Source organism: Pundamilia nyererei, unplaced genomic scaffold (genome assembly GCF_000239375.1).
Source record: "Pundamilia nyererei isolate P.nyererei 1_Seehausen unplaced genomic scaffold, PunNye1.0 scaffold00166, whole genome shotgun sequence".
Taxonomy (NCBI): Eukaryota; Metazoa; Chordata; class Actinopteri; order Cichliformes; family Cichlidae; genus Pundamilia; species Pundamilia nyererei.
This window is the reverse complement of record NW_005187567.1, coordinates 309,203-331,355: the sequence shown is the minus strand read 5'-3', so window position 1 is coordinate 331,355 and position 22,153 is coordinate 309,203. Positions and strand designations below refer to the sequence as shown.

General features: G+C 39.6%; 2 protein-coding genes across 2 annotated transcripts in view; one reads left to right on the top strand and one right to left on the bottom strand.

Annotated features, from left to right (window-relative positions):
• Positions 1 to 8,791, bottom strand: part of elp4 (elongator acetyltransferase complex subunit 4) — a 55,053-nt gene extending 46,262 nt beyond the window's left edge. The window contains exons 1-3 of the mRNA XM_005745755.1: positions 8,593 to 8,791; positions 7,365 to 7,400; positions 203 to 324 (exon numbers count right to left, since the gene is read on the bottom strand). Of these exons, the coding sequence (XP_005745812.1) occupies positions 203 to 324; positions 7,365 to 7,400; positions 8,593 to 8,770 (336 nt within the window). The 5' untranslated portion in view covers positions 8,771 to 8,791. The remainder of the gene's footprint in view (positions 1 to 202; positions 325 to 7,364; positions 7,401 to 8,592) is intronic.
• Positions 8,792 to 8,871: 80 nt separating this feature from the next.
• On the top strand, positions 8,872 to 21,881 carry immp1l (inner mitochondrial membrane peptidase subunit 1). The gene is made up of 6 exons (XM_005745754.1): positions 8,872 to 8,953; positions 16,281 to 16,391; positions 16,480 to 16,568; positions 16,834 to 16,960; positions 20,637 to 20,747; positions 21,379 to 21,881. The coding sequence occupies exons 2-6, from the start codon at positions 16,287 to 16,289 to the stop codon at positions 21,463 to 21,465; spliced, it is 519 nt and encodes a 172-aa protein (XP_005745811.1). The 5' UTR covers positions 8,872 to 8,953; positions 16,281 to 16,286; the 3' UTR covers positions 21,466 to 21,881.
• The last annotated feature ends 272 nt before the right edge of the window (positions 21,882 to 22,153 follow it).

Genomic DNA, 22,153 nt, shown 5'->3' with positions numbered 1-22,153 from the left:
TATACAAACATCCACAAGTACTTTCCAACATTCAAACAAAGTTCTTTTTGTTTGACAGTTGTACGGGAAAATGTTAAAGCAGACATAACAACACAAGGCCACCTTGGCGTCAAAACTCGCAGCTTAGAAAAATAAATCATCCTCTGCAGTACCTCAGTTTCATTTCAAGTTGTTACAGAATGGCTGACACCTCCCCTCATACCTGTAAGATGTCATCAGGGTTATCTTGAGCTGATGCAACAAAAAGTTCATGCCGACACACCACTCCTTCTGCCAGGAAGTACTTGAGGATCATGCGAGAGTAGCTATCAAATCGGTCCTCCTCTAAAAAGAAATATTGATAAAACAAAGACAACAATAATTAGAATTTGATAATAAGTGGAAAAAATCTCTGTTTAATGCCAAACTGTTTAATGCCAAACATTGTTGATATTCTTTCCTTCTTCAACATTCATTCACACGTCACAGATCCAGCAGTTCATGACCACATCACAACTGCAAACTGTAATTGATGTAAGGAGCACATTCTGGTTACCTTAGGAGGGACATGAAGTGGCAATCGACATGTCACAGGGACACGTAGTGTGATCTGACTATCAAAGTGGAGATGACATCTTCACCTTTCTTGTTAGGGTCTTAAAACAGTATTTCTATCATTTCGCCACACAGCAGTGGAGGTGAGACAAAGACACCTGCCTTAAGCATTCACCTGGACCCTCCCACTAAATGGAAAGGTACTACAAGTGACAAGAGAAGGCAGAAGTAGGATAAGGTAGGAGCTTCTCTCAAAATGCTTCCTGACACAGGTTCACATGAATCTCTCAGATTTTTGTGTGCATTCAAGTGGCAATGGCATCCTTTCACTATCATTCTCACATCATTTCCATCAGGTGTAGTTAACAGTGTAAAAAGTTAGTTGTGCACGGTGGGCAGATCTCTGCTCTGAGGGGTGACATTAGAGCCACATTAGAGGAGGCATTAAATGGACCGGCACATAATTCTAAACAGCAAACACACTTTCCCAAAAGTAGTCTTTGTTCTTGCGTACAAAGCAGCCACCCGTCCATTCCTCACCCCAAACCAGCAGAAAAACCTGCATCATCAATATGAAACCCTACAGAGCAGGGCCCAGAACCCTTCACAGCATGCTATTGCTGCTTCCTGTCACAATCACCATTTTGTAAAGATTTCATAGGCCTCTCTTCACAATGACAACCAGTGGGCACAAGGACAAAGGCAGCAGCGACAGTTGAAGGTAATGGGCATACAGCTGACAGCTTGGGAATGACATCCTGAGGTGTCATCCTCGAACATCCGGAGAATTCCCTTCTCCTCCCACGTTCCTGGTCCAGGTCCTCACCTACGGACTCAGGATGGCTAAGGAAATTCCATGGCTCTTCAATTTGTTGTCGGTGGGGCTCCCTGTTCTCTTATTGATGGGTTTCTAGGTCAGCAGGCCTTTGTGGCTTTCAGCAGGCCCCACAAAGACTCCCAGATGGGCCCTCTCAAGATGGGGCCTATTGTAGTTGTGTTTCTATGGGAGCCTTACAAATGGAACCTCCAGGAGTCATTAGGCAGTTGAGGCGGGGGGTATGAGGAGGAGGCGGGAGGTGGCAGGGTATAGGAGCAACAGGGGGTGGGGGACAGTCATATCTTTGAGGTAGATCAGTCACTCTGGACAGTCATGGGATGATTTTTTCCCCCATCTTTGTTTTTTTTTTTTTTTTGGTTATTCTGACTAAGGTTCGATAAAGGGGAATGCCTCTGCTTCATTTGCCTTCAAACAAGGGAGCAGGAGAGAAAGAGTCCTGAATCATATCTACTAAAGCTGCAGGGGAGAAAATATCTAGGTCACAATGTTTCCCCTTGTATGTCTTTGGTCCATAAAGTACTATTATTATTATTTCTGCTGAGCAGCTGAGTTAAATTTAGGACACACAGCAGGTAAACAAAAGAATACAGTTGTTTAAAAAAGCTTTCAAAAAGTGAATCACTACTATAAACACTACTACAAATAAGGGTTAATTTAGCAGCATTTGCAAGCCTTTAATGTCTATTAATGTATCTCCAGTGGTAGGGTTCAACTCACAGCTGCCATTTGTCTTTGCGCAGTTTATTAATGTTAGACCTATGGTGTTATGATTTTTCTGACTGATCACCTTGACACCAAAAAATATACCTTTAAAACATATTTAAAATATTTGTGTCCTTAAAGCTCAGATAAGAAGCTATTCATAGAGAAAATACATAGAAAAAACATCTCTATTTTACTTTTATTTTATATGTAAGTCTTATAAGACCAACATGATTCATGTTATTGTTCACAATTCCCTCATAACATACACTTGATTTATACGTAATTATTATCGAGTTTTAACTGAGAACCTTTACTTGATTTTTCTTTGCTTTTATCACTTCTTATAAAGTTTTTTGTTTACCATATATTACGAAGGAATATTAACGTATATGTGAGCTATATTAAGCCTTAACTGAGTTATTTATCACCAAGAATACCCATTCAACCAATAAAAATAATTTTATTTTGATTTGGCAAAAAAACGAGTGATTTTCACATCTCTTTCAGTAGGCTCTGGGACAGTTTAATATTAAAACGTATTGAGTTTAAAGTTTCAAATATCTAATCTACGGATGTCACATCAGAAATAAAAATAACTAAAGTGAAAATGTTTATTTTATTGCTTTGTGCTAAATCCCAATATTAATCACTTTCTGTAGCATTAATCTCTCGTCTTTTGCTATTAGATTTTTTTTGTGTTCTATCATCATTAATTGTTAATGTCTCCAACTGAAGTAGGTGGCACTCGTAGGGATCAATTTGTGCAGAAAATACAGTCATATGACTTGTGAAATCCTCCTTTTTTTATGCGAGCATGCACATAGCTTGAAGTTGTCAACTACTGTTGTGATACCCGTTATCTCTGACTGGGGATTTAGATTTTGTCAAGCCAGCCAACACAAAGAAACCCCAGCTATGTTGAACTTCCTTACTTCATAGTATACCCTTCAGTTATCTTTTGTTTTTCATCTAAATCTGACTAAACTGAACCAACTGGCATCCAACCAACTCTTAAGGCCTCTTCAAGCCACCTATGCCACTAAGCATCCTAGCAGGAAATTCTACCATAATAATAACAGTTAAACATGTCATCTTCTCAATCACCATCCACATTGTGGTCAATTCTCGACATAGTCCATATGTATATAGTCAAAGAGCACCTTTATTCACATGTCATAAAATGTAGTGAAATTTAACGGTGATGGCTGATTAAAGAAAAGAGACATTTACTAAAACTATAAGAATGAGACCATACATGACCAAAATAATAAAAGCTTGGAGGCTTTGTTCCTCCTCTTGCAAAAAACACAGAGATGAGAGATCTTCAGACAGCAGCCATACTGGACTGATCCCCCTCTGGATGACAAATCAGGATGGACAGCTCAAGACACTTCAAAGGCAGACAACGACCAGTCTGATAATTTTATGTCTGTGTCTCACAAACAGGCCATCACAGCTAAAGGGGCAGAGTGTAGGAGACGACTGCCTGAAACAAACACAAACAAACACACACTCCAAACTCCCCCCATTCCACCCACCCACACAACAAAACAGACACAGAGACACCACAGTGTGCACACACACACCATCTCTCTCTCTCTCTCACACACACACACACACACACACCACTCTTTGAGAGACAAACACAAGAGAATGCACACACACGCATTTCACCTTTACTGTGTCTCTCATTACCAGATGAAACCAACCGTACATTGATTCACAAAATGGAAGGGAAGAACGCATTAGTGTGTAATCACTGACTCCTGCATCGATTGGGGGGATGAATTAAAGGGCAAAGCAATATCATCAGTTGGTATAGGCCTTGGCTACACACAAATTACAGCTTCAAGGGGAAACATGACTATCTTAACCTTACTGTCCACCAGTGCATATAGCCTAGCCTATGATGAATGATAATAATAACAATAATAATACAGTGGAAGACATTTATGTCCCCAGAAAATCCACTTGCTTTGAATGTAATTCTGAAAAGTTCTATAACACATCTGCAGATGAGCATATTAATTAAGGATCACAGTAGAAGTGTGAACACCTGGGATTCTAACTGGAGACCAAAGGGTCATCAGTCTATTTGCCATTCTGCTAGACAGCGACATGTTAAAGACAAAGATGGAGAGAACAACCAACAATATTGTCAGCTGTAGCTTGCTGATTTCATTTCAGGAATACATTTCATTTTGGCTCTACACGAATGAATATATGAATATAAGAATAAAGAATAAGAATAACTTTATTGATCCCAAAGGAATATAGAGGATAAAGTAACTATGTGCCTTGAAATCTCTTCATTGAAACTGCTGCGGAGAGTTTCTAAAAAGCTAATTATGCAACAGACTGAATTCCAAAAGGCAGAATTTCATGTCTTCTATATTAATCACATAAAGTGGAATATTTTAAAACTTTTTTTCTTTGAATACCTGAAATTATTAGATTATTTATCTCTGTGTTCAGGTCCTGCAAAAATATCGTATATCTCTTGGTGTCATTCAGTATAAACAATCGCAATCATGATGAAGACTGCTGACTTGAAAGTTGTCCACATGATGATTACCGACATACTCCACAAGGACCATAAGACAAAGAAGGTCACTGCTTAAAAGGCTGGCTGTTCTCAAAGTGCTGTATCAAAGCATATTAATGTTAACTTGACTGGAAAATGTGACAGGAAAAGATGAACAAGAGACAAGAAAAGGAATGCCATTGAGAAGATTTTCAAGAAAAGTTGATTCAAGAACTTAGAAAGCTTTGTAACGGGTGGACTGAAGCTGTTGAGCACTGTAAGTCATGTTTTTTGAATTTTCCAGTGGATTCAATATCATAAGGCCGACCCTACTGGGCAATAAGCTGAAAGTGATGCAGGTGGATGCCTCTCTTGTGTCCTGGATTGTTGAGCACCTGACAGAAAGACTACAATATGTGCATCTTCAATATTGTGTGTCTGAAAAGGTGATCAGCAACACCGGGCACCACACGGGACTGTCCTCTCCCCTTTCCTGTTTACCCTCTACACCACAGACTTCAGCCACTACACAGAGACCTGCCATCTTCAGTATTCTGATGACTCTAGAATGGTTGAATGCACCTTTGAGGGTGATGAGACAGAGTACCGGGCTGGTGGACTCCTTTGTCACATGGTGTGAGCACCATCATCTGCAGCTCAATGTGACAAAGACCAAAGAATTGATGGTTTAGGAGGACCAGGAAACCTGTGATTCCTGTTTCAATCCAGGGGTTTGATCTGGACATTGCGGAGGACTATAAAAACCTCAGAGTACACATTGATAATAAGCTGGACTGGGTTAAAAACACCACTGCACTCTACAGGAAGGGATGCAGGGATGGAGCTGGATGGAGCTCCCTTAAAGTAGTGTTGGAGAGATGGATGTTGTCCAAGATAAGGACAATGATGGACAACAGCATTGTGGGAAACATCCACTCCCACCCAGACCATGATGTGCTGACCAGTCACAGGAGCATGTTCAGTGAGAGAATGACTTGACCCAAATGCACCACTGAACGACATTCCTGCCTGTGGCTCCCAGTACAACTCCTCCATGTAATGCACAGTACACAAGTTACACCCTTTTGAACATCCTCTACAGTGAAAACAACAAAATAACAAAGCTTTTAAAGTTTACAGTTTAGAGTAGAATGTCAATCTTATATCTTTAATCTTTGTAATATTCTGGATATTTATAATTGAGCTATTTGTATATATTAGAGCTATTTCTTATATTTTGTATGTTTGTAATATGTTGTATTATTTAATTTAATTTGGTAAAATAAATATAAAAACCTAAAATTCCTTTGCACACATATTGAGGCTTAATATACAGTAAGGTGAAGAGGAAAGTTTCCACATAGCTTTATGCAGTCATGTGAAAAACTAAGTACACTCTTACTGCTTCCATAGGAATTAAAAGGGCGCTGCTAATCAAATGAACTTGAATAACTTAACTCACTTAACTGTCTGTCAGCAAGTGTGACCACTTCTGTAAATAATACTAAGAAGGAAAGACAGCAGCAAAATCAAATAGCTTGGAGTCCACAGTAAGAAACATTGCTCTCAACTGGAAAACAGTGAAAGTCCTAGCAAATTCATCCCAAGGCCAGACCTACATCTCAGAATCCAGAGGGCTTAGTTAGCATGTTAAATGTTAAAAGTTCATGACAGTGCAGTTAGAAAAAGACTGACCAAGTATGGCTTGTTTTTAAAGAACCTTAAAAGGCTGTAAGAGAGCAGTGCATGAACACATACCCACAAATCTTAATGAACTGAAGCAACATTGTAAAAAAAAGTAGACCAACTCATTCACAACAATGTGAAAATGATTCTTTCAAGTTATTGCTGCTAAAAGTGGTTCTATAAGCTACTGAATCATGGGGTATATACTTAATTTTTCACATAACTAGTCCTGAGAAAACATTATTTTTTATATGACTGTATCAAAAAATTATTTTGTTGCACAAACAATTTTATGGCAGAAATATAATTTATAAGAAAAGGAATCAAAACAATTTTAGGGCTGCCAAAGCTTCACTTTTGACCCAAAATTTTAGGATTAAACTTCCTGACAGCTGTGGGCAGCAGGGATATGTTTAACTGAGTTGGAGTCTGATTGGAGGAAGCATGTGAAGTTTGTATATTTGTTGCATTGTGGCTGGACAGATCCTTGCATTCACAACAAACTGCAGTGGATGCAGACATCAACACAAAGCCTCACAAACACGTTCTATTGATTCAATTCAAGTCACTCAGCAGACCCTAGCATTTCTGAAGATGTGTGGAGATGTGTGGAGTAAAACACTGGAGCAATAATAATAATAGGAAGAAGAAGGAAGACGCTGAAAAATTACAGTGTCTGTTTGGTGATTAGAACTATTTGTTACTTGGACCCCTAAATATTTAATTATCTTTTAAGACTGATTTCAAGCTTTCTCATATTGAGCCCATTCAACCTGAATTAACAGGATAGCTAGATAGTGAGCTAGGTAGCTAGCTAGCTAGATAGATCCTTTATTGCCAGAGTAGCAACACATGTCTGCTACCACATATCTCAAAGACCAAACCAATATTTAATCATAATAATGTTAATACATGTATAAATAACAGCCACTAACTAATTAGCAAGTATGCAACACATAGATAACATCATACTGGCATCACTGTACATTAAACAGTCTTATAGCAGCTGGTAAAAAAGGACCTCCTCTTGAAACCATAAACTAGTCAATACTTAGACATTTAAAGTGACATGCTCACCTATGAGAAGCACTGTTCCAACTGCTAATCCACCACCTGTTTGCGGAAACAAAAAACAAAATATTGTTTACATGTTAGTCTCATATATACAATATGTCCAAATCACTATGAACCCTCCCTTTGTTCAACTGCTGCTAACATCTCTGTCCTTTTGGATCTACACAAGAGACACTTAGACTTGTCACTATGTCAAATGAACCCATGAACCCAGTGAGCACAACAGCAACTCTCTACAAGCTCCAAGTCGTGACAAGATTATGTTTCCACGAGCACTGCCAATCACTGTTCAGTAAAGACGTGTCAAAACATTTGTCTGTCTGTTCAACCAGGAACTGTACTTGCTGTGAAAAACTATTTTGATGGCCACATCAGCTGCTCATCTGACAAAACGTTTGTCAAATGACAAATTAGAACGACAGGTGCAACATACTGACAGACAGGTAAACAATTAACAGACAGTACAGTTGCCACAAAGGTTCTGTCATAACTAGAGAGTATTTTGACGTTGTGGAGAAATATTTTTTCACAGGTTTAGCTGGCAGAGACAACATGAACATGTGAATATAATTGTAGTACTTTTTTTTCAACTGTTAGATGCTTTCAGGCAACCGTACTTTTTACAGAAATGACTATTTGAATAATAAACCTGCCCTATTTTATTATGCCAGGAGCTTCATTAAGAGTTAGACCTTAAAATGGCAGATATCCTTTTTTTGCTCCATTTAACCCACACCTAACCTAAGACTAAAGTGGCCTTAATAGATTTAGTCTGAATTAAGAAAAGCAACAACTTAGCAGTTGCCACACTATCGAATTAGCTTACCACAGTGCGAGACAACTAATAAGAATGTAACTGATTATATAATGTCCACAAAAATTAATAGGGAAATGGATTTAACTGGGAATGAATAAGGCCCTCTGGGTATTTTGTTATAATCAACATTTATTGTGAAAATTACCTAGTTGTTTTCACTGTTTTCTCACAGACAGCTTTTCCATCTAGTACTAATTAGAAAATGCATTATGCGTTTAAAATAAAAGCATATTTGTCTTGTCCTGGCAATGTCAAACGTCATAACTCGTCCTTAATATAATGGCTTTTCTTCTCATTCTCATTGCATTGATAATATGAATACAGTACGTTGCAGTAACGTGAAATCCAGCATGCGAAAGTTAGATTGAGAAATACCGCTAGCCTTTGTAGCTAGCATCCTAATGATAGACTGACCGAGCAAATAGTCGAGTGACGTGACACCGGTGGAGACTAGGAGCTGTCCATTTTGAACCGAAGGTCTAGTACCAGGTATGGATATTAACTTGCTCCTTGTTTTCTTCTGAAAACTCGTACTACTGAACGGTGGACGTTCGGCTGAGGGTTTACCCACACTATTCACGGGGGCTGCCATACTGTCAGTAACGTGCTGACGCGTGCTGATGTTTTGGCACGTGTTATCCAATCAAATAGGAGTTTGGTGAGGCTCAACCAATGACATCCGCTGTTGTTACAGTGCCGCTCCTGGAAGTCGTAAAAGGGAAGTTCAACTGTTATTGTAAGTGCCCGGTGAGAGCTTTTAGTCACACGCTACAAAGTGAGTACAACTCCACTCATTATATAGTTTAAATGTCTTGTTTTTATATTTTTCTACAAAAACCTAAGCTTATCTGTTGTTGTTATTATAACAGGAGTTATTCAGAAGTCGCTCAGTCCCTAAAAGTATATCGAGTCTCCTGATTATGACCTCGTTACACTAAATCTGAACATTGTGTTTTATAAATACGTTAATGAATGACAATACTTGTATGTTAAGCAGCTTAAACTGAATTGTTTTACCTTTATACTATACAGTGTTAAAATATTTGTAAAAGAGACTATTTAAATCGTTTTGTAATTTAATACGCAAATTACTAAACGATAATGCATTACGTTGAAATTCTAAATAATATGAATATTTCGTGATAATGTACGATAATGTGTCGCGGTATTAAGCCACTCCTCAATATCTACAGGAGATTTATTGTATCTGAAAGTCATGTCCATAAGCAATGGTTAAAAGAAATTACTTAAAAATAATCTCACTGGAAGGGTGGCTGTCAAGAAGACATTCCTAATGAAGGGAAACGGATAAAAAGCGGAGGTATGCTAAATTACACAAAGACTGGACTGAAAATCAGTGGCAATAGGTATTGTCAAATGATGAATCCAAATTTTTAATTTTTAGTTCAAATTATCATTATGTATAGAGGTCAAGAGAAGGGTACACCGGTGAACATATACAGGTATCTTTAAAATATACGGCGGAGGCTCTGTTGTGGTTTGAAGCTGCATGCAGCCAGTGCTGTAGGGGATCTTTTCAAGATTGATGGAATTATGAACACAGAAAACGCGCAATATCAGTCATTGACTGGCCAGCCCAGAGCCTGGACCTCAACATTACTGAATTAGTGTGGGGTCATCTTGTCAGAGAATGATACAGAAGGCAGCCAACATCCAAAAAAAGAACTTTTAAGAAGATGTAAAACTATTCCTGGAGACTAATGAAAGAAAGCTTGTCTAAGAGAATTCAGTCTGTGTTGAAGAATACAGGTGGTCATACCAAATGTTGACTTTCAAACGCTTTTTTTTTGGGGGGGGGGGGTGCTTATATATTGTATTATATATATATCTATATATTGTATGTTTGAGCATGTTTGCTCAAACTGTACCTATTTACCATTTTCCCATTAAATTATGGGACTTGAGGCTTGCACAGTTCTCTATTGTGCTGTAAAAAAGTACATCACAATATTTGTAGTAGTGATTTGTTGTTTTTCTATTCTGTTTTGCATTAAAGGATGGCCATCTTGATGTAAGGATTTTCAAAGTATTCAAGCCCAATTAATGTTTTAATTTTATGCCAGGAATTAACACAGGGACTTTAAAAGAATAAAAGGTTGTGTGTTAAAAAGCAAAAGGACAACTAGCAACAAATCAATCAACAACAAGTGCTTCAGAGAGCAACTTGGTGTTAGTATCTCGCCCAAGGATATTTGGCATGCAGACTGGAGCAGACTGGGATCAAACCACAAACCTGGTTAAGTTGCCACCTGAGCTGCAGCCACCCCATAGACAACAACCTTTTCAAGGGAGGCCTTGCTTTTTTTCAGCAAGTAGTATCAAATCATAGATTATAAAAGTATAGCTCCACAGACCCAGTGTTAAACTGGCCTTTGTGCAATCAAGACCAGACAACAACTGGAAAATATTTGCAGATTAAAGAAGAGGCCCCAGGAAGCCAGTAAAAAACTACATCAAGCAATAGCATGAAAAATGTTTTTCTTAGTTTCCCAACCCTAAAACAATATCCAGTAACTGAGATAATTGTGATATAACATAATAATACACATGCCCCTGTCCCAACCTGTAATCTGTTTCTCATGTCAAATGTATTTATGACTGTGGCCGTTGACGGTGAAGGTAAATAATGGAATAGGAGACATTTGTGTTAGCCTTTATGTGGAATTGAAGGCATTATCAAAAATTATATTACTGTTATTCTTCCAAAAACCCTTGCACCTAATTAGTTTATTTTTAATTTTATTCAACATGCTCAAGTAGCTGTTTGCATCTCTGTTGCCAGTAGGATTAATTTACAATAATTAAGTATAGTTTGACTGCTTTAGTGTGATCAGAAGTCAGTTTTTAGGGTAGATTTACACTTTTATGTAGAGTGTAATGCACATGGGTTTTTGGCAGATACATATATAATAACATAAAAAGCTGATAAATTGCAGTAAGTTCCTTTGATTTCAAGGTACTCATATTCTGCATGCTAGTTCACTGTCACACTGCCGTGGGAAATTTGAATGGGATTGAATAATATCAGGGGCATTTGTGCTTTTCCAGAGAATTCAAAATGTGAATTTGGCAGTTCATGACAAAAACTATTTCGTGAAGAACTCCTACTGTTTTGTTAGGAAAAGCTAGTGTTAGGAAAAGTTGACTGGTGAGTGAATGGTGTGATCCTTAAGACATCTGCAAAAAGGTTTGTGTGGCAGAGAGAGGCCAGAGGCAGCATAAGATCGCAGGATGCTGTGATGCTCCAGAGGAAACAATTGCCCAACTGCTCACTTTACAAATGCTCTCAGCAGACAGTCCTGCTGTTTTGACAGCACTGTGAGATTTATGTGTGCTGACAGGGGACCAAGGGAATATATCATGACTGACAACGCTGGGCATTGTGGTAAGCCTATATGAGGCAAATAAGATGCGCTGACTGGCCTGGGTCTCAAAAGGAGGAGGACCTGCTTCAGCAGTGCAACTTGCGGGATGTATGAATGCGTCTCTTTCCCTACATTCTCTGTACATTTCCTTTCATCTCCTTTTTAATTCTCTTAAATCTCAGTTTAAGCCTTTGGCTCTGTTGCACTCTTCAGTGTATGATAGTGTACACAAAGCAGTCTAACTGCAGAAAAAATAGCACAAATTTCCCCCCTTTCAAAGTGTGATCTAGTGTTTTTCTGTGGTGTTTTTGTCATTTTAATCTGTATCTGATTGAGCAATATAATGGCAGCAGTCATAACATGTCAGACCTTTCCTGGTTTGACTGTTTGGATTTCTTTAGTCTAATTCTGCCATCAGCATTGAACTGCGAGAAGCGGCTCCGTTTGTGTGTTGGGAGGATGCAAGATTATCATCAACATGCACATATTTGTTTTGTTAACACTGAAAGAAAAGCATTATTCTAAAGGAACAAGTGCAATCAGCATAGGACAGGTCTTGTACACAACTAATTTTGTCTAAGGATTTGCCTTTTTCCATGTATTCACCATCCCATATTTTGAATAGCTTTATTTCGGTTTCCTGGGTTTTTTTCTACAGATGTAGTTTTAAAATACAGTGAGTCATATTTAGCTGACCTATACAAAAGGGACGTAGAAAGTATGGAAACATGAGTCAAAGGAAATCGCATTTTTAAAAATTGTAGGTTTGCTTTACGGTTGAGGTTCCTGTCAGTAGTTAGTGTTAAAATATAAAAGGCCATTTCATTAGCTGGACAGTGCATAACCCAAGCGACTTTGTGAATGTGATACAACACCAGATAAAATCTGTCAGCACAAGGCTAGCACAACACAATCACTTGTGCTCTGCACAATAAGGCTTAGTGACTGATTTTTTTTTTCCATTCAATATTATTGGCCAGGGACTCTGTCAACCTACACTTCCTTTCAATTCATAGCAGTTGTATTCATATCACTTTGCTATTATTTGCTCTGGTTGACCCATTGATTGCAGGTTTAAATCCTCGGCCCCAAATAGTAACCTCGCTCAGCTGTGTCACGGCTGTGTTGCCGTTAGCAACAATGAAAAGAGCAATATGAAGATCAGTCCCTTCAATTAAGCTTCTGATAGAAGGCAGACCTAGGAGAGATGGGGACCAGACATGGTACTCAGTGACTGGGACTTTTACATCTGTCACTCCCCATCAAGCCAGGTGTCTGTGTTTAAATCAGCAGGATTATCTGTGATTGCACTGATAGTTGAAACAGACCCCCTGTGTTGCCAAGCCTCCTCCTTTTTATAGCTCACATTAAGATCAAGTCAAGCTCTGCGCAACAGGACTCATGCCCCACCCTCCCCTGCCTTCTGCTGCCCAGAGGAAGACATCAGAGGTAGGATCCATCCCGTCTCTGCTCTGCCTGCTTCTCCAGACTCCCTTCCATCTGGGATCCTTAGGGAGAAGAAGAATATCTGACAAGGGGCTCGTAAGCCTCTTAGCCCCCCTGTTGCCCAGTTCTCTCTCAGCCCATGTTTTCCTAATTTAGTTGTGTAAGAAGTCCACCGCAAGGCCCTTGTGTGCTGTTTGGATTGAAATTCCCTTTGTGGCTCTAATAGACTGGCCATGTATATCAATTAACACTATTCAGCCATGGCAGGGTCAAATCTCTTGAGACTAGTAGCCGTAATTCCTTTCTGAATATTTCCTTATGGCTTCAATAATATGAGTTTAATTAGATGTCAGTTGTGATAAGCTTTTATTGGCTTTTGGCTGTTTTTCTCTGGGGTTGGTTTTTTTTTTTTTGTTTGTTTGTTTGTTTGTTTACTGTTCATATATTGGCAGACTCTAATTGAAACAAATCTGCAGTGGAATCATTTCACTGATTATCTTCATTTTTAAGGCGTTTTCCCCCTATGTTTTTTCCAAGCAAATACATAATGTAGTTCAGTTTCTTAATTACAACCTTTAAGAAACATCTCATGTCGATCCATTAGTAAGCTGATAGTACTGAAGCAACATTACTTTCGCTGAAATTAAAGAGAAAACATTGGAAACACTTTTTTTTTTTCTGATTGGCTTTTATTTATTTCTCCTTGTTGTCATTGCAATATTCAGGAACCCTTTTTTATGTATGTGTTCTCAAATTTTGGACTAATAATGTTTTTGACAGAGGTTTAAATGTCCTGATAGGCTTTTCCACTGCTGCAGCACTTTATGCTCATATTTGGTATAGCAGAATTCACCCCCTCCTAATTCATCTACTTATGATTTCTGCTCTGAATGAGCAGGGCTTCTTCAGGAGTAAGATCACAGAGTTAAACACACAATGAAATGTTTCCATCAAAAGCTACTCATTTGGGCTCCCCCTTTCTCGTCACTGTAGCACTGTTCTGTGACAACGGGAGGCCAATGGCCACAGATGGTTCTGCAGCGAGCGCCACACTAGCTTTTTTTTTTCCCATGAACATGTTTGGCATGTAATCCTGGATTAACAGTGAGACTTTTTGTGAATTTACAGCTGTAATACAGCATTCATTTAATGTTGATATCCCCCTAATAAACATGCGCTGGTTATTAGAAGACCGAGATAGTGTGGGTTATCTGACTCTTTGCCCAGGGGATTTAGAGCTAATAGAGATCACATCAGAGGTCTCTGTGGATGTCCACCTTGTTCTGAATCCCAGTGGAGTCTCTGCAGCTAACATATACACTTGCCATGAAACACATAGGTAATGCTATTGTCTGTGCACATTGACACACCAACACACCACATGCACACGCACAGACACACACTATCAATGACAGAGGGTGCCTCAGAAAACCAGCCGGCTGCATATGGACTCTCTTGATATCAGTCACTGGCCGTGTGATCTTGTTATGCAAAGTCCCTTAATCCCTACCTATGATGAATGCATGCTGGAATGGAGGGGGGTGATGAAACAGAGATATGAGGGCAGCTGTACGGGAGGCTGTCCACTGTGCTTTGAGAATAAGTGCTAACAAAGATTCCTGATCCCTGGTCTAGCAGAGGGAAGAGCACATGTGAGATCATGTCTGAGACTGCAATACAGTAACAGAATGGCAGAGAACCTGGTGGAGTAAGCTGAGAGCTAGACGAATATAGATGAACATGTTGTTTTCGTGCAGAGCTGAGGTTCACATTAACCTTTAGACCATTTGCATCCCAACAGAGGAATTATGGGGCCAGAGGTGTTATTGTACCAGCTGGGGGAGGACTGAGTTTATAGTTCCTGTGGAACAGAACAAGACCGGAGCAAGCTGCAAGTGGAAGAGGGCACTTCATCTGGGCCCTGTCCTGACCGTATATGTCTCCCTTCACCTGCTCAAGCTTTGTCATTTGAAGTAGTAGTGAAAAGCAGAGGGTTGCCAGTGGTGATCGGGGAAAGAAACAGAGTAGCAGCACAGAGGGAGGTGAAAGGATGGAGTTGCTCTTTTTTGGATCAGAAAGGTTGGTGAATAGACCAGAGACAAACCATGCTAGGGATAAAAGAATAGAGGGTATAATAGGTGATGTATAGTTAGAATGAATGAGAGAGCATTGTGTGTGTGTGTGTGAGAGTGGAGAGGAGTGGAGGAGGGTAATGGGATTAGGGGTAACACCTTTGGCAGGGCTGGGAGAGCCACCTGACACCCGGTCTGTTGAGAACCTGGGGAGAAAGGGAGTGGAGGTGGTGGGGGCAAAGGAGAAATCGGGGGTCTAATCCTTGTCCATCTTTGGGAAGTCATTCCCAGAGCTCTGAGGATTTGGGGCTTTGGTTTCCGCTCTGCTTGCTTTGGTTAATAATACCCTGGGAGGGAGAGAAGACATGGAGAGAGAAAGAGGGAAAGAGACAGGAGGAAAAGAAGAGATGGAGATGAAGATTTCTTTACCCTGTGGTGGACTGGCAGGACAGCAGCGTGAACTAAAAGAAAATGTTTGAGGTGCAGGCTAACATCAAAACCAAGCTGTATCTATTGTTCTTCAGTTTGCATTTGTGTTTACGCAGGGGTGTGTGTGCGTGTGTTTGTGTGTGTGTGTGGGCTCGCATATGCACTTTGTACAACAGTGTGTAAATACTGCCTCTCTTTTCTCCAACCACCCCACAGGTTGCAGCTTGAGTAAAAGTCAATAACCTAAGTGTGCCTGGGATGTTTGCTTAGAAGACACATGGGTGCTCATTGTGTGTGTTCATGTGGCAGTGTTTGCAGGGCAGTTGTTTGGGTGCTTTTGGTGTCTTTTTGTTTCTATGGTGCTGACAGAAGTTGATAACTACTCTAATGACTGTGGTGGTGATGGAGGCAGCACAGTGTCAGGGACTAGCTGCCGACAGTGCAGAGCTGCTTGGCTGGATGTGTCACAGCTTCTGTGTTTGTCCATCACCTGAGCACAAGGTGTTGATTGGTCCATCCTACGCAGGATCAAAGTTCAGGGCAGTTTTCTGGTGTGAACTGGCCGCTCAGCCTCTGTGAATGAAACACCATAGAATGTGCCATCTTAGCAGTAGGCCAACTGTGACAACCTTGTCCACACCTTCAAGCATTAACCCTAAAACAGCTTTTGTTTTTAGAAATCCCATAAAGAACATAAGCCTACCATAAATGGATCAAGCATGTACTTCGATGACAGTGCATTATAATCCATGGCTGCTTTCTTCTGTAGGTTGAGATGTTTCGCCGTGTGCTGGGGAAGACCTTTGGTTTTGTGGGCTACACAATCCAGTATGGCTGCATTGCACACTGTGCTTTTGAATACATTGGAGAGTTAGTCGTGGTTCGTATTAAAAGATTACAGATTTAATGACTTATTTTTATTTTTACAAGAAATAATTAAGAAAGAATTTTTTTTGGCTTTTATTCAGTGTTCTGGTCCATCCATGGAGCCCACCATTGTCAATGAGGATATTGTCTTCTCTGAACGGATGAGTCGGCATCTTTGCAAAATACAAAAGTAGGTTGCACTTAGTTTATGCAGTCGGGGAAAAAAAGATGACAGCAAGCATTTTAGAATATTTATAGCACACATTTTAACATTTCAGTGTGCATTTGTGATTCGCTGTTTGATTTGTGACCATTTCTCTGCTTTTTTCCCCCTAAAAATAAAAGAAAGCACAACAATACTAATATCCTACTAGTCATTTCAAATGTTGTCTTAGATCATATGGGATTTTTTGCATTTTCTTATTAAATAATCGTGTTTTATGGTTTCCTTTCAGGGGTGATATAGTCATTGCAAAAAGTCCATTTGACCCAAATATGAACATTTGTAAAAGGGTAATTGGATTGGAGGGTGACAAGGTCTGCACAAGTTCCCCATCAGATTTGTTCAAGACCCACACATATGTAAGTATCTTTTCATCACGATCATCATCATTGCGCCCACATTTTCTGAAGATGTCATGCGTCTTAGCTGCTTTTTTTATACATATTGCGATTACCTGATTTACCAAGTAAGGTTTCTGGTGGCGGCTTTGCAGTTTTACTTCAAACAACCACAACTCAGTGACTGTCTTTGAAAGGGAAAAAAAGGTTAAAAAGATACAGTGCAAATAGAAAGTGATTGAAGAAGGTGTTTACAGCAAAACACTTGATAGTTTGTTTCACCCTAAAAATGACAAGCAGAATCTCTATGCATAATGCAAAACTGTCCCTCGCTTATTCTTTGTGTGTACCACAGTCTATAGGCTATCATCCTGTTGTTTACATTTTAGACCACACACATCCATTTTGTGTCATTGGTCAAAATATCAGTTTTGACAACACCTATATTTCCTCAGAACAGTGATAAAACCAGAGAGTGAACAGGGGTTCTGCTGCTGAAACCACTGTCATTGCTTTTCTATTACTACTCTCCCCAACACCCACAGCTCAGGCCTGCAATCTCTCTGAAGCCTGTTAGAGTTAGTGCCAGCCGAATGGACAGACTGATGGGCGGGAGGCTGTGTGTGTGTGGGTCTGTTGTGTATGTGTGAACCGAAGATTTTTATCTTGCATGGTTTTTAAATCTGTTGTGTATTTAAAAGACTTAAGACACAAGGCCTGTAAGCGGCATTCACTGGATGAAAAAGGAAATGTATATATTTTCTCTTTTACAAACAGCATTTTCATATTTTATATATATATATATATATAAAATCTGCCACTAGGTGGAGAGCTATTATTATATGACTTAGACTCACTTTACATGTCCTTTCACCTTAATTCACTCATTTCAGTCCATTCAGAGGTTTAGTATCTCAGTTGGATGGATTATATATCAGGTTACTAAGAACATCTGAATCACAGCTTGCCAACTAGTGATCCAATTATCATCATCATTGACGATCGGTAAAAGATATAATGTGTATATTGGGGTTTCAGAAACCAGGATATCTCTTTGTGTAAGCAGGTGCAACACCACAGTTACCAGTTAGTTTCATTGGTTGTTTTGCTTTTTGTTTTGTTCATTTTTAAGTAGAGCATTTATTTAAAAGGGCAGTGTCTCTTTGTAACATCTTTGCTAGATTAAGTCAAAGTCATTATAATTAATTACAGTTTGCACAAGTATGTGTGTTTGGTGCTTTTTACCCACCAGCAGATGGATAGATCTGTTTGTGTGATTATTACAATAGTGTGAGGCATTATGGGTGGACCTGTAAAGATGAATTTTGGAAGGGAGTGTTACACCCTGTCAACACCTCATTTTCTGTTCTGACAGACAGGCAGGCCCTCTCCACCCTCAGCTATCCAACAGCACACTAATTGCCCTGTCACCTTTTAGGAATGATTTCTGTGTCTGAGCTATTGTGTCAAAACAATGACACTTGATCCCTAATATTATACCAGAGATGGAGAGACAAGAAATAAGAGCGATGAAATGACGCTATGCTTTCTGTTCTTTGCAGTAAAGATAGACAGAGCAATATGATGAAAGATGAACTCAGTATTCCTGTATTAAGCTTTAACATAATTCCCCACCCCAATCATGTTAACATAATGAGCACTTTAATGGTGTAGCTGTTAAACAACACACCTCCACAGTGAATACAGCTCCTGTTTCAGCTCTTCTCGACATGTCTCTGACAGCTACACAATGCCTGGCGTCAACCCAACCTGCAACCACAGGATGGGTGCAGTCATTGCCATCCATCACACCAGAGTCGCAGGCGGAGCTGATCAAAGTGACTCCGCCTCTAACTGCAACAGCTCTGGTTTTGAGCCTAACAGGATTTTTGGAAATACATGTGGTTAGAAATGACATTTGTTGATAACGGCTCCTCTGTCAAAATCAAACATGTTGGTGCTATTATGTGGTAAAATGACAAATTACTGGTTTATGTCAACACCCTGTGGACAGAGAAACATCTTAATTACAACCTTGATGTGTACCCAAAAAGAAATCGAGCGTTCCTCATAGTCTTCTCTTTACCTGTGCCTGAAACTGCAGTTTTCTTTGAAAAACACTCTTTGAAATGTGCATTGTTTGGTTTGTGACTATCTTGCATCCATTTCATTGTAATTAAGAGATTTTCTCTTGACCTGCTAATTTTTTTTATTTTATTTTATTTTTTCCTTTGGATTATTCACACACCTACAAAGTGATATGAATAAGCGTTCATCCTCATGCTGGTCGCAGTGCAGCAGGTTCAAGTTTCAGACCTCTTCACTTTTTCACTTGGTGAAATGCTGCCTAGTGGATCTTTAAAGTCAGACTTTACTCAGGTTTTGGTTTGATTCATAAACGCTGAAACAAAGTGCTGTTGTCAGTCAGACGTTGCTGATCTGAATCAGTGTTTTTGATTAGGCCTTTAAATAGAAATTTTGCCATCAGGAGTTTTTGCTTTTCAATGATTTTTACACTACGCACAAATTCTTAAGAGGTACTGACTAAGTAACCTTTAAGATAAGCACAGTAGAGATAATATTTTAAAAAAAGATGAGAATGTGGAGAAACGGGGGGTTCTGATTTGGCAGATGACAAACGGTTGTGTTTCTTTTTCCTGTGCTTGGGAGCCAGCATATGTTACCATGTTAATGAGGTGTAATGGTGAGAATCCAGCATGCTGACATATGGTTCTCAGATGACTCCTTTAATGATATTCATTTGTGTCGTCGTTATTCAGTGAGTTGTTTACCTCGTGTTAGGTCAACGTGTCACTGGCTTGTGATTATGTCACATCATCTGTCTCAATTATCAAATATGAAATGAAATGCAGCATCCCACAGTAGTACTCAAGACTCTAATCAGAGAGCCGGCTGATAAGGAATACAGAGGGAAAGATGTGACGTCACCTCAGTGCGGATAATATTCTGTCTTTATTCACGTTATTCTCTTCCTCCAGAGGACTTTTGCCGTTAAAAAGTTAGGCAACACAAAAATAGACTCGCGGATTGTGATGCCCATTATGACAATATAATGTGTTGTTGATCCTGTCTGCACATATAGGGAGGACAGCGCACTTAATTAGGGACTTGACAAGCCCACTCTCCTAAAGTGATGAGATTAATCATAATTGGTGTCACTGTGAATTAGAGAGCGCTCGGATGACCGCCCCACTGGCAGGTCGGACTGCGGTGGAGACCCTTGGACACTGCTGCTAGCCGCAGCTTAGCTCTCCCTCATTCTCTCTCTTCCTCTCTTGCTCCCTTTCTTTTTGCTGCCCAGCTATCTCAGGCCTCTCTCTGGCTTTGCCCTCCTTGGGTAAAAGGGGCTCAGATCTCAGCCAACAGCCTAATGACCCTGTTTGAAGTTCTTCTAAATCCCTTCTCGCCGACCCTGCCCGTTACCCATGACCCCTCTCCTAAGACGGTGCAAGGTTAAAGAGGGACAAGCAGGTTAACGTTAAGATAGGCTAAGGAGGGAGGGTTGTCTGGAATATGGGGAGGGGTTCTCGCTAAATGAGATCAAATCACTTGTCTCTTAAAGTTGAGTAATGGTGCAATTTAAGACTCTAAGACTTCTATCTCATTCTGTTTTTGTGGACTGGAGTTGTTTACATTATGAACTTTTTTTTTTTGCCTTTTGTGCCAATGTTTCCAGGTTCCAAAAGGCCATGTGTGGCTAGAAGGGGATAACCTTAGGAATTCTACTGACTCAAGGAACTATGGCCCAATTCCCTATGCCCTCATCCGAGGGCGTGTTTGTTTAAAGGTAATGGGGGAGGTCTACTCTACATTGTCATACTGTATATGTATATTTAAAAAAGTATAACAAATGTGTGGGGTATTTGTGGAGTTTCTTCCTATAAGAGTTTTAGTGACTGAGCTCATGGCCAACCTGTGTGTGTGTGTGTGTGTGTGTGTGTGTGTGTGTGTGTGTGTGTGTGTGTGTGTGTGTTTCTAGTCTTTTATTATTTTTTTTAATTATTGTTATTATCAAACAATGTCTGTTTTAAGCACAATTTAATGCCATGAGTCAGTTAAAAGTTCAAAGCAACTGCATCTGATTGACCAAAGCCTAGCCAACATATTGTTTAGCTTTCCATTCTGCTATGTTGTCGTGTCACTGGATGTCATATCAACCACGACCCTGTAAACGGGTCAGCCAACCTTCTGTCCATCTGATTGGACAGCAGCACTCCACTGGAGGCCCTACTATGACAGCTGATGAAATCACAGGATTTGCTATGATGTCAATGGTGTCATTAAAATTCATATTAGCAAATGTGTCACACCGTGTGATAAAGTGTGCAATGTGGTTAGAAGCACCTTTATTCTGTACTTATGCCAGTCTTCTCTTTCTTTTAATCCATTCTTTCTTTGTCGCCCTTTGTCCCGTACAGCTCTGGCCACCACATAGTTTTGGGACCCTGAGTGAAAGTCCAACAGAACGGATCATTAAAACTCAGAGCGACTCGGACTCAGATTGACTTGTCTGCTTTGTTTATATTTGTACTTGTTCTTGACTTTTTCATTTTTGAATAAAAGTGTTAATTCTTTTAAAAAGTTAATCGTGCCCATTTGATTAAGATCAAGATTCAAGATTTGATTAAGATGCAGTAGCGAGAGACGCTGCATCTCTGTGGAACTGCTAATGGCAGAGCTGGCAGGGGCAAATATGCATAAGATTTAAAGCCAATTTAGTAATAGCAGCTATGTCAATGTATTAAAAGCCTAATCATACCAAACGGTGCAAACACTATTCAGGAATCAGAAGTTACGATTGAGTGAGTTCAGTTGCTTTATTTAAGTGATGCTGAAATGCACCAAAACTGTACATTTAATTTTTTTTGTTGGCTATTTGTAAATCTTGAAAAAGTGATATCTGTCTGAACTAAAAGGAAGTATTTCAGCATTATGTGTCACATTTCCTTTAAAATCCGTTATTTATTTCATGTTTACCCTTCCTTGGTATTACGCTACAACAAAAACTCTCTGAATGTTTAATATTTCATCAGGCTGCCAAGGCAATTGAAAAAATCTTAGCACTTCCCATTTAACCATACAATATTAATACGCACTTAGTAAGGGGCTCTGTGTGTGTGCGCATGTGTTCATGCGTGCATTTAAAAATATCGAGTCTCACACTCAGTATGTTTACATGTACTGGTTATCACT

Coding starts and splice junctions, on each gene's coding strand:
- immp1l (XM_005745754.1), top strand. CDS start 16,287: ATGTTTCGCCGTGTGCTGGGGAAGACCTTTGGTTTTGTGGGCTACACA. Junction 16,392..16,479: donor ACATTGGAGAGTTAGTCGTG/GTTCGTATTAAA, acceptor GCTTTTATTCAG/TGTTCTGGTCCATCCATGGA. Junction 16,961..20,636: donor TGTTCAAGACCCACACATAT/GTAAGTATCTTT, acceptor CAATGTTTCCAG/GTTCCAAAAGGCCATGTGTG.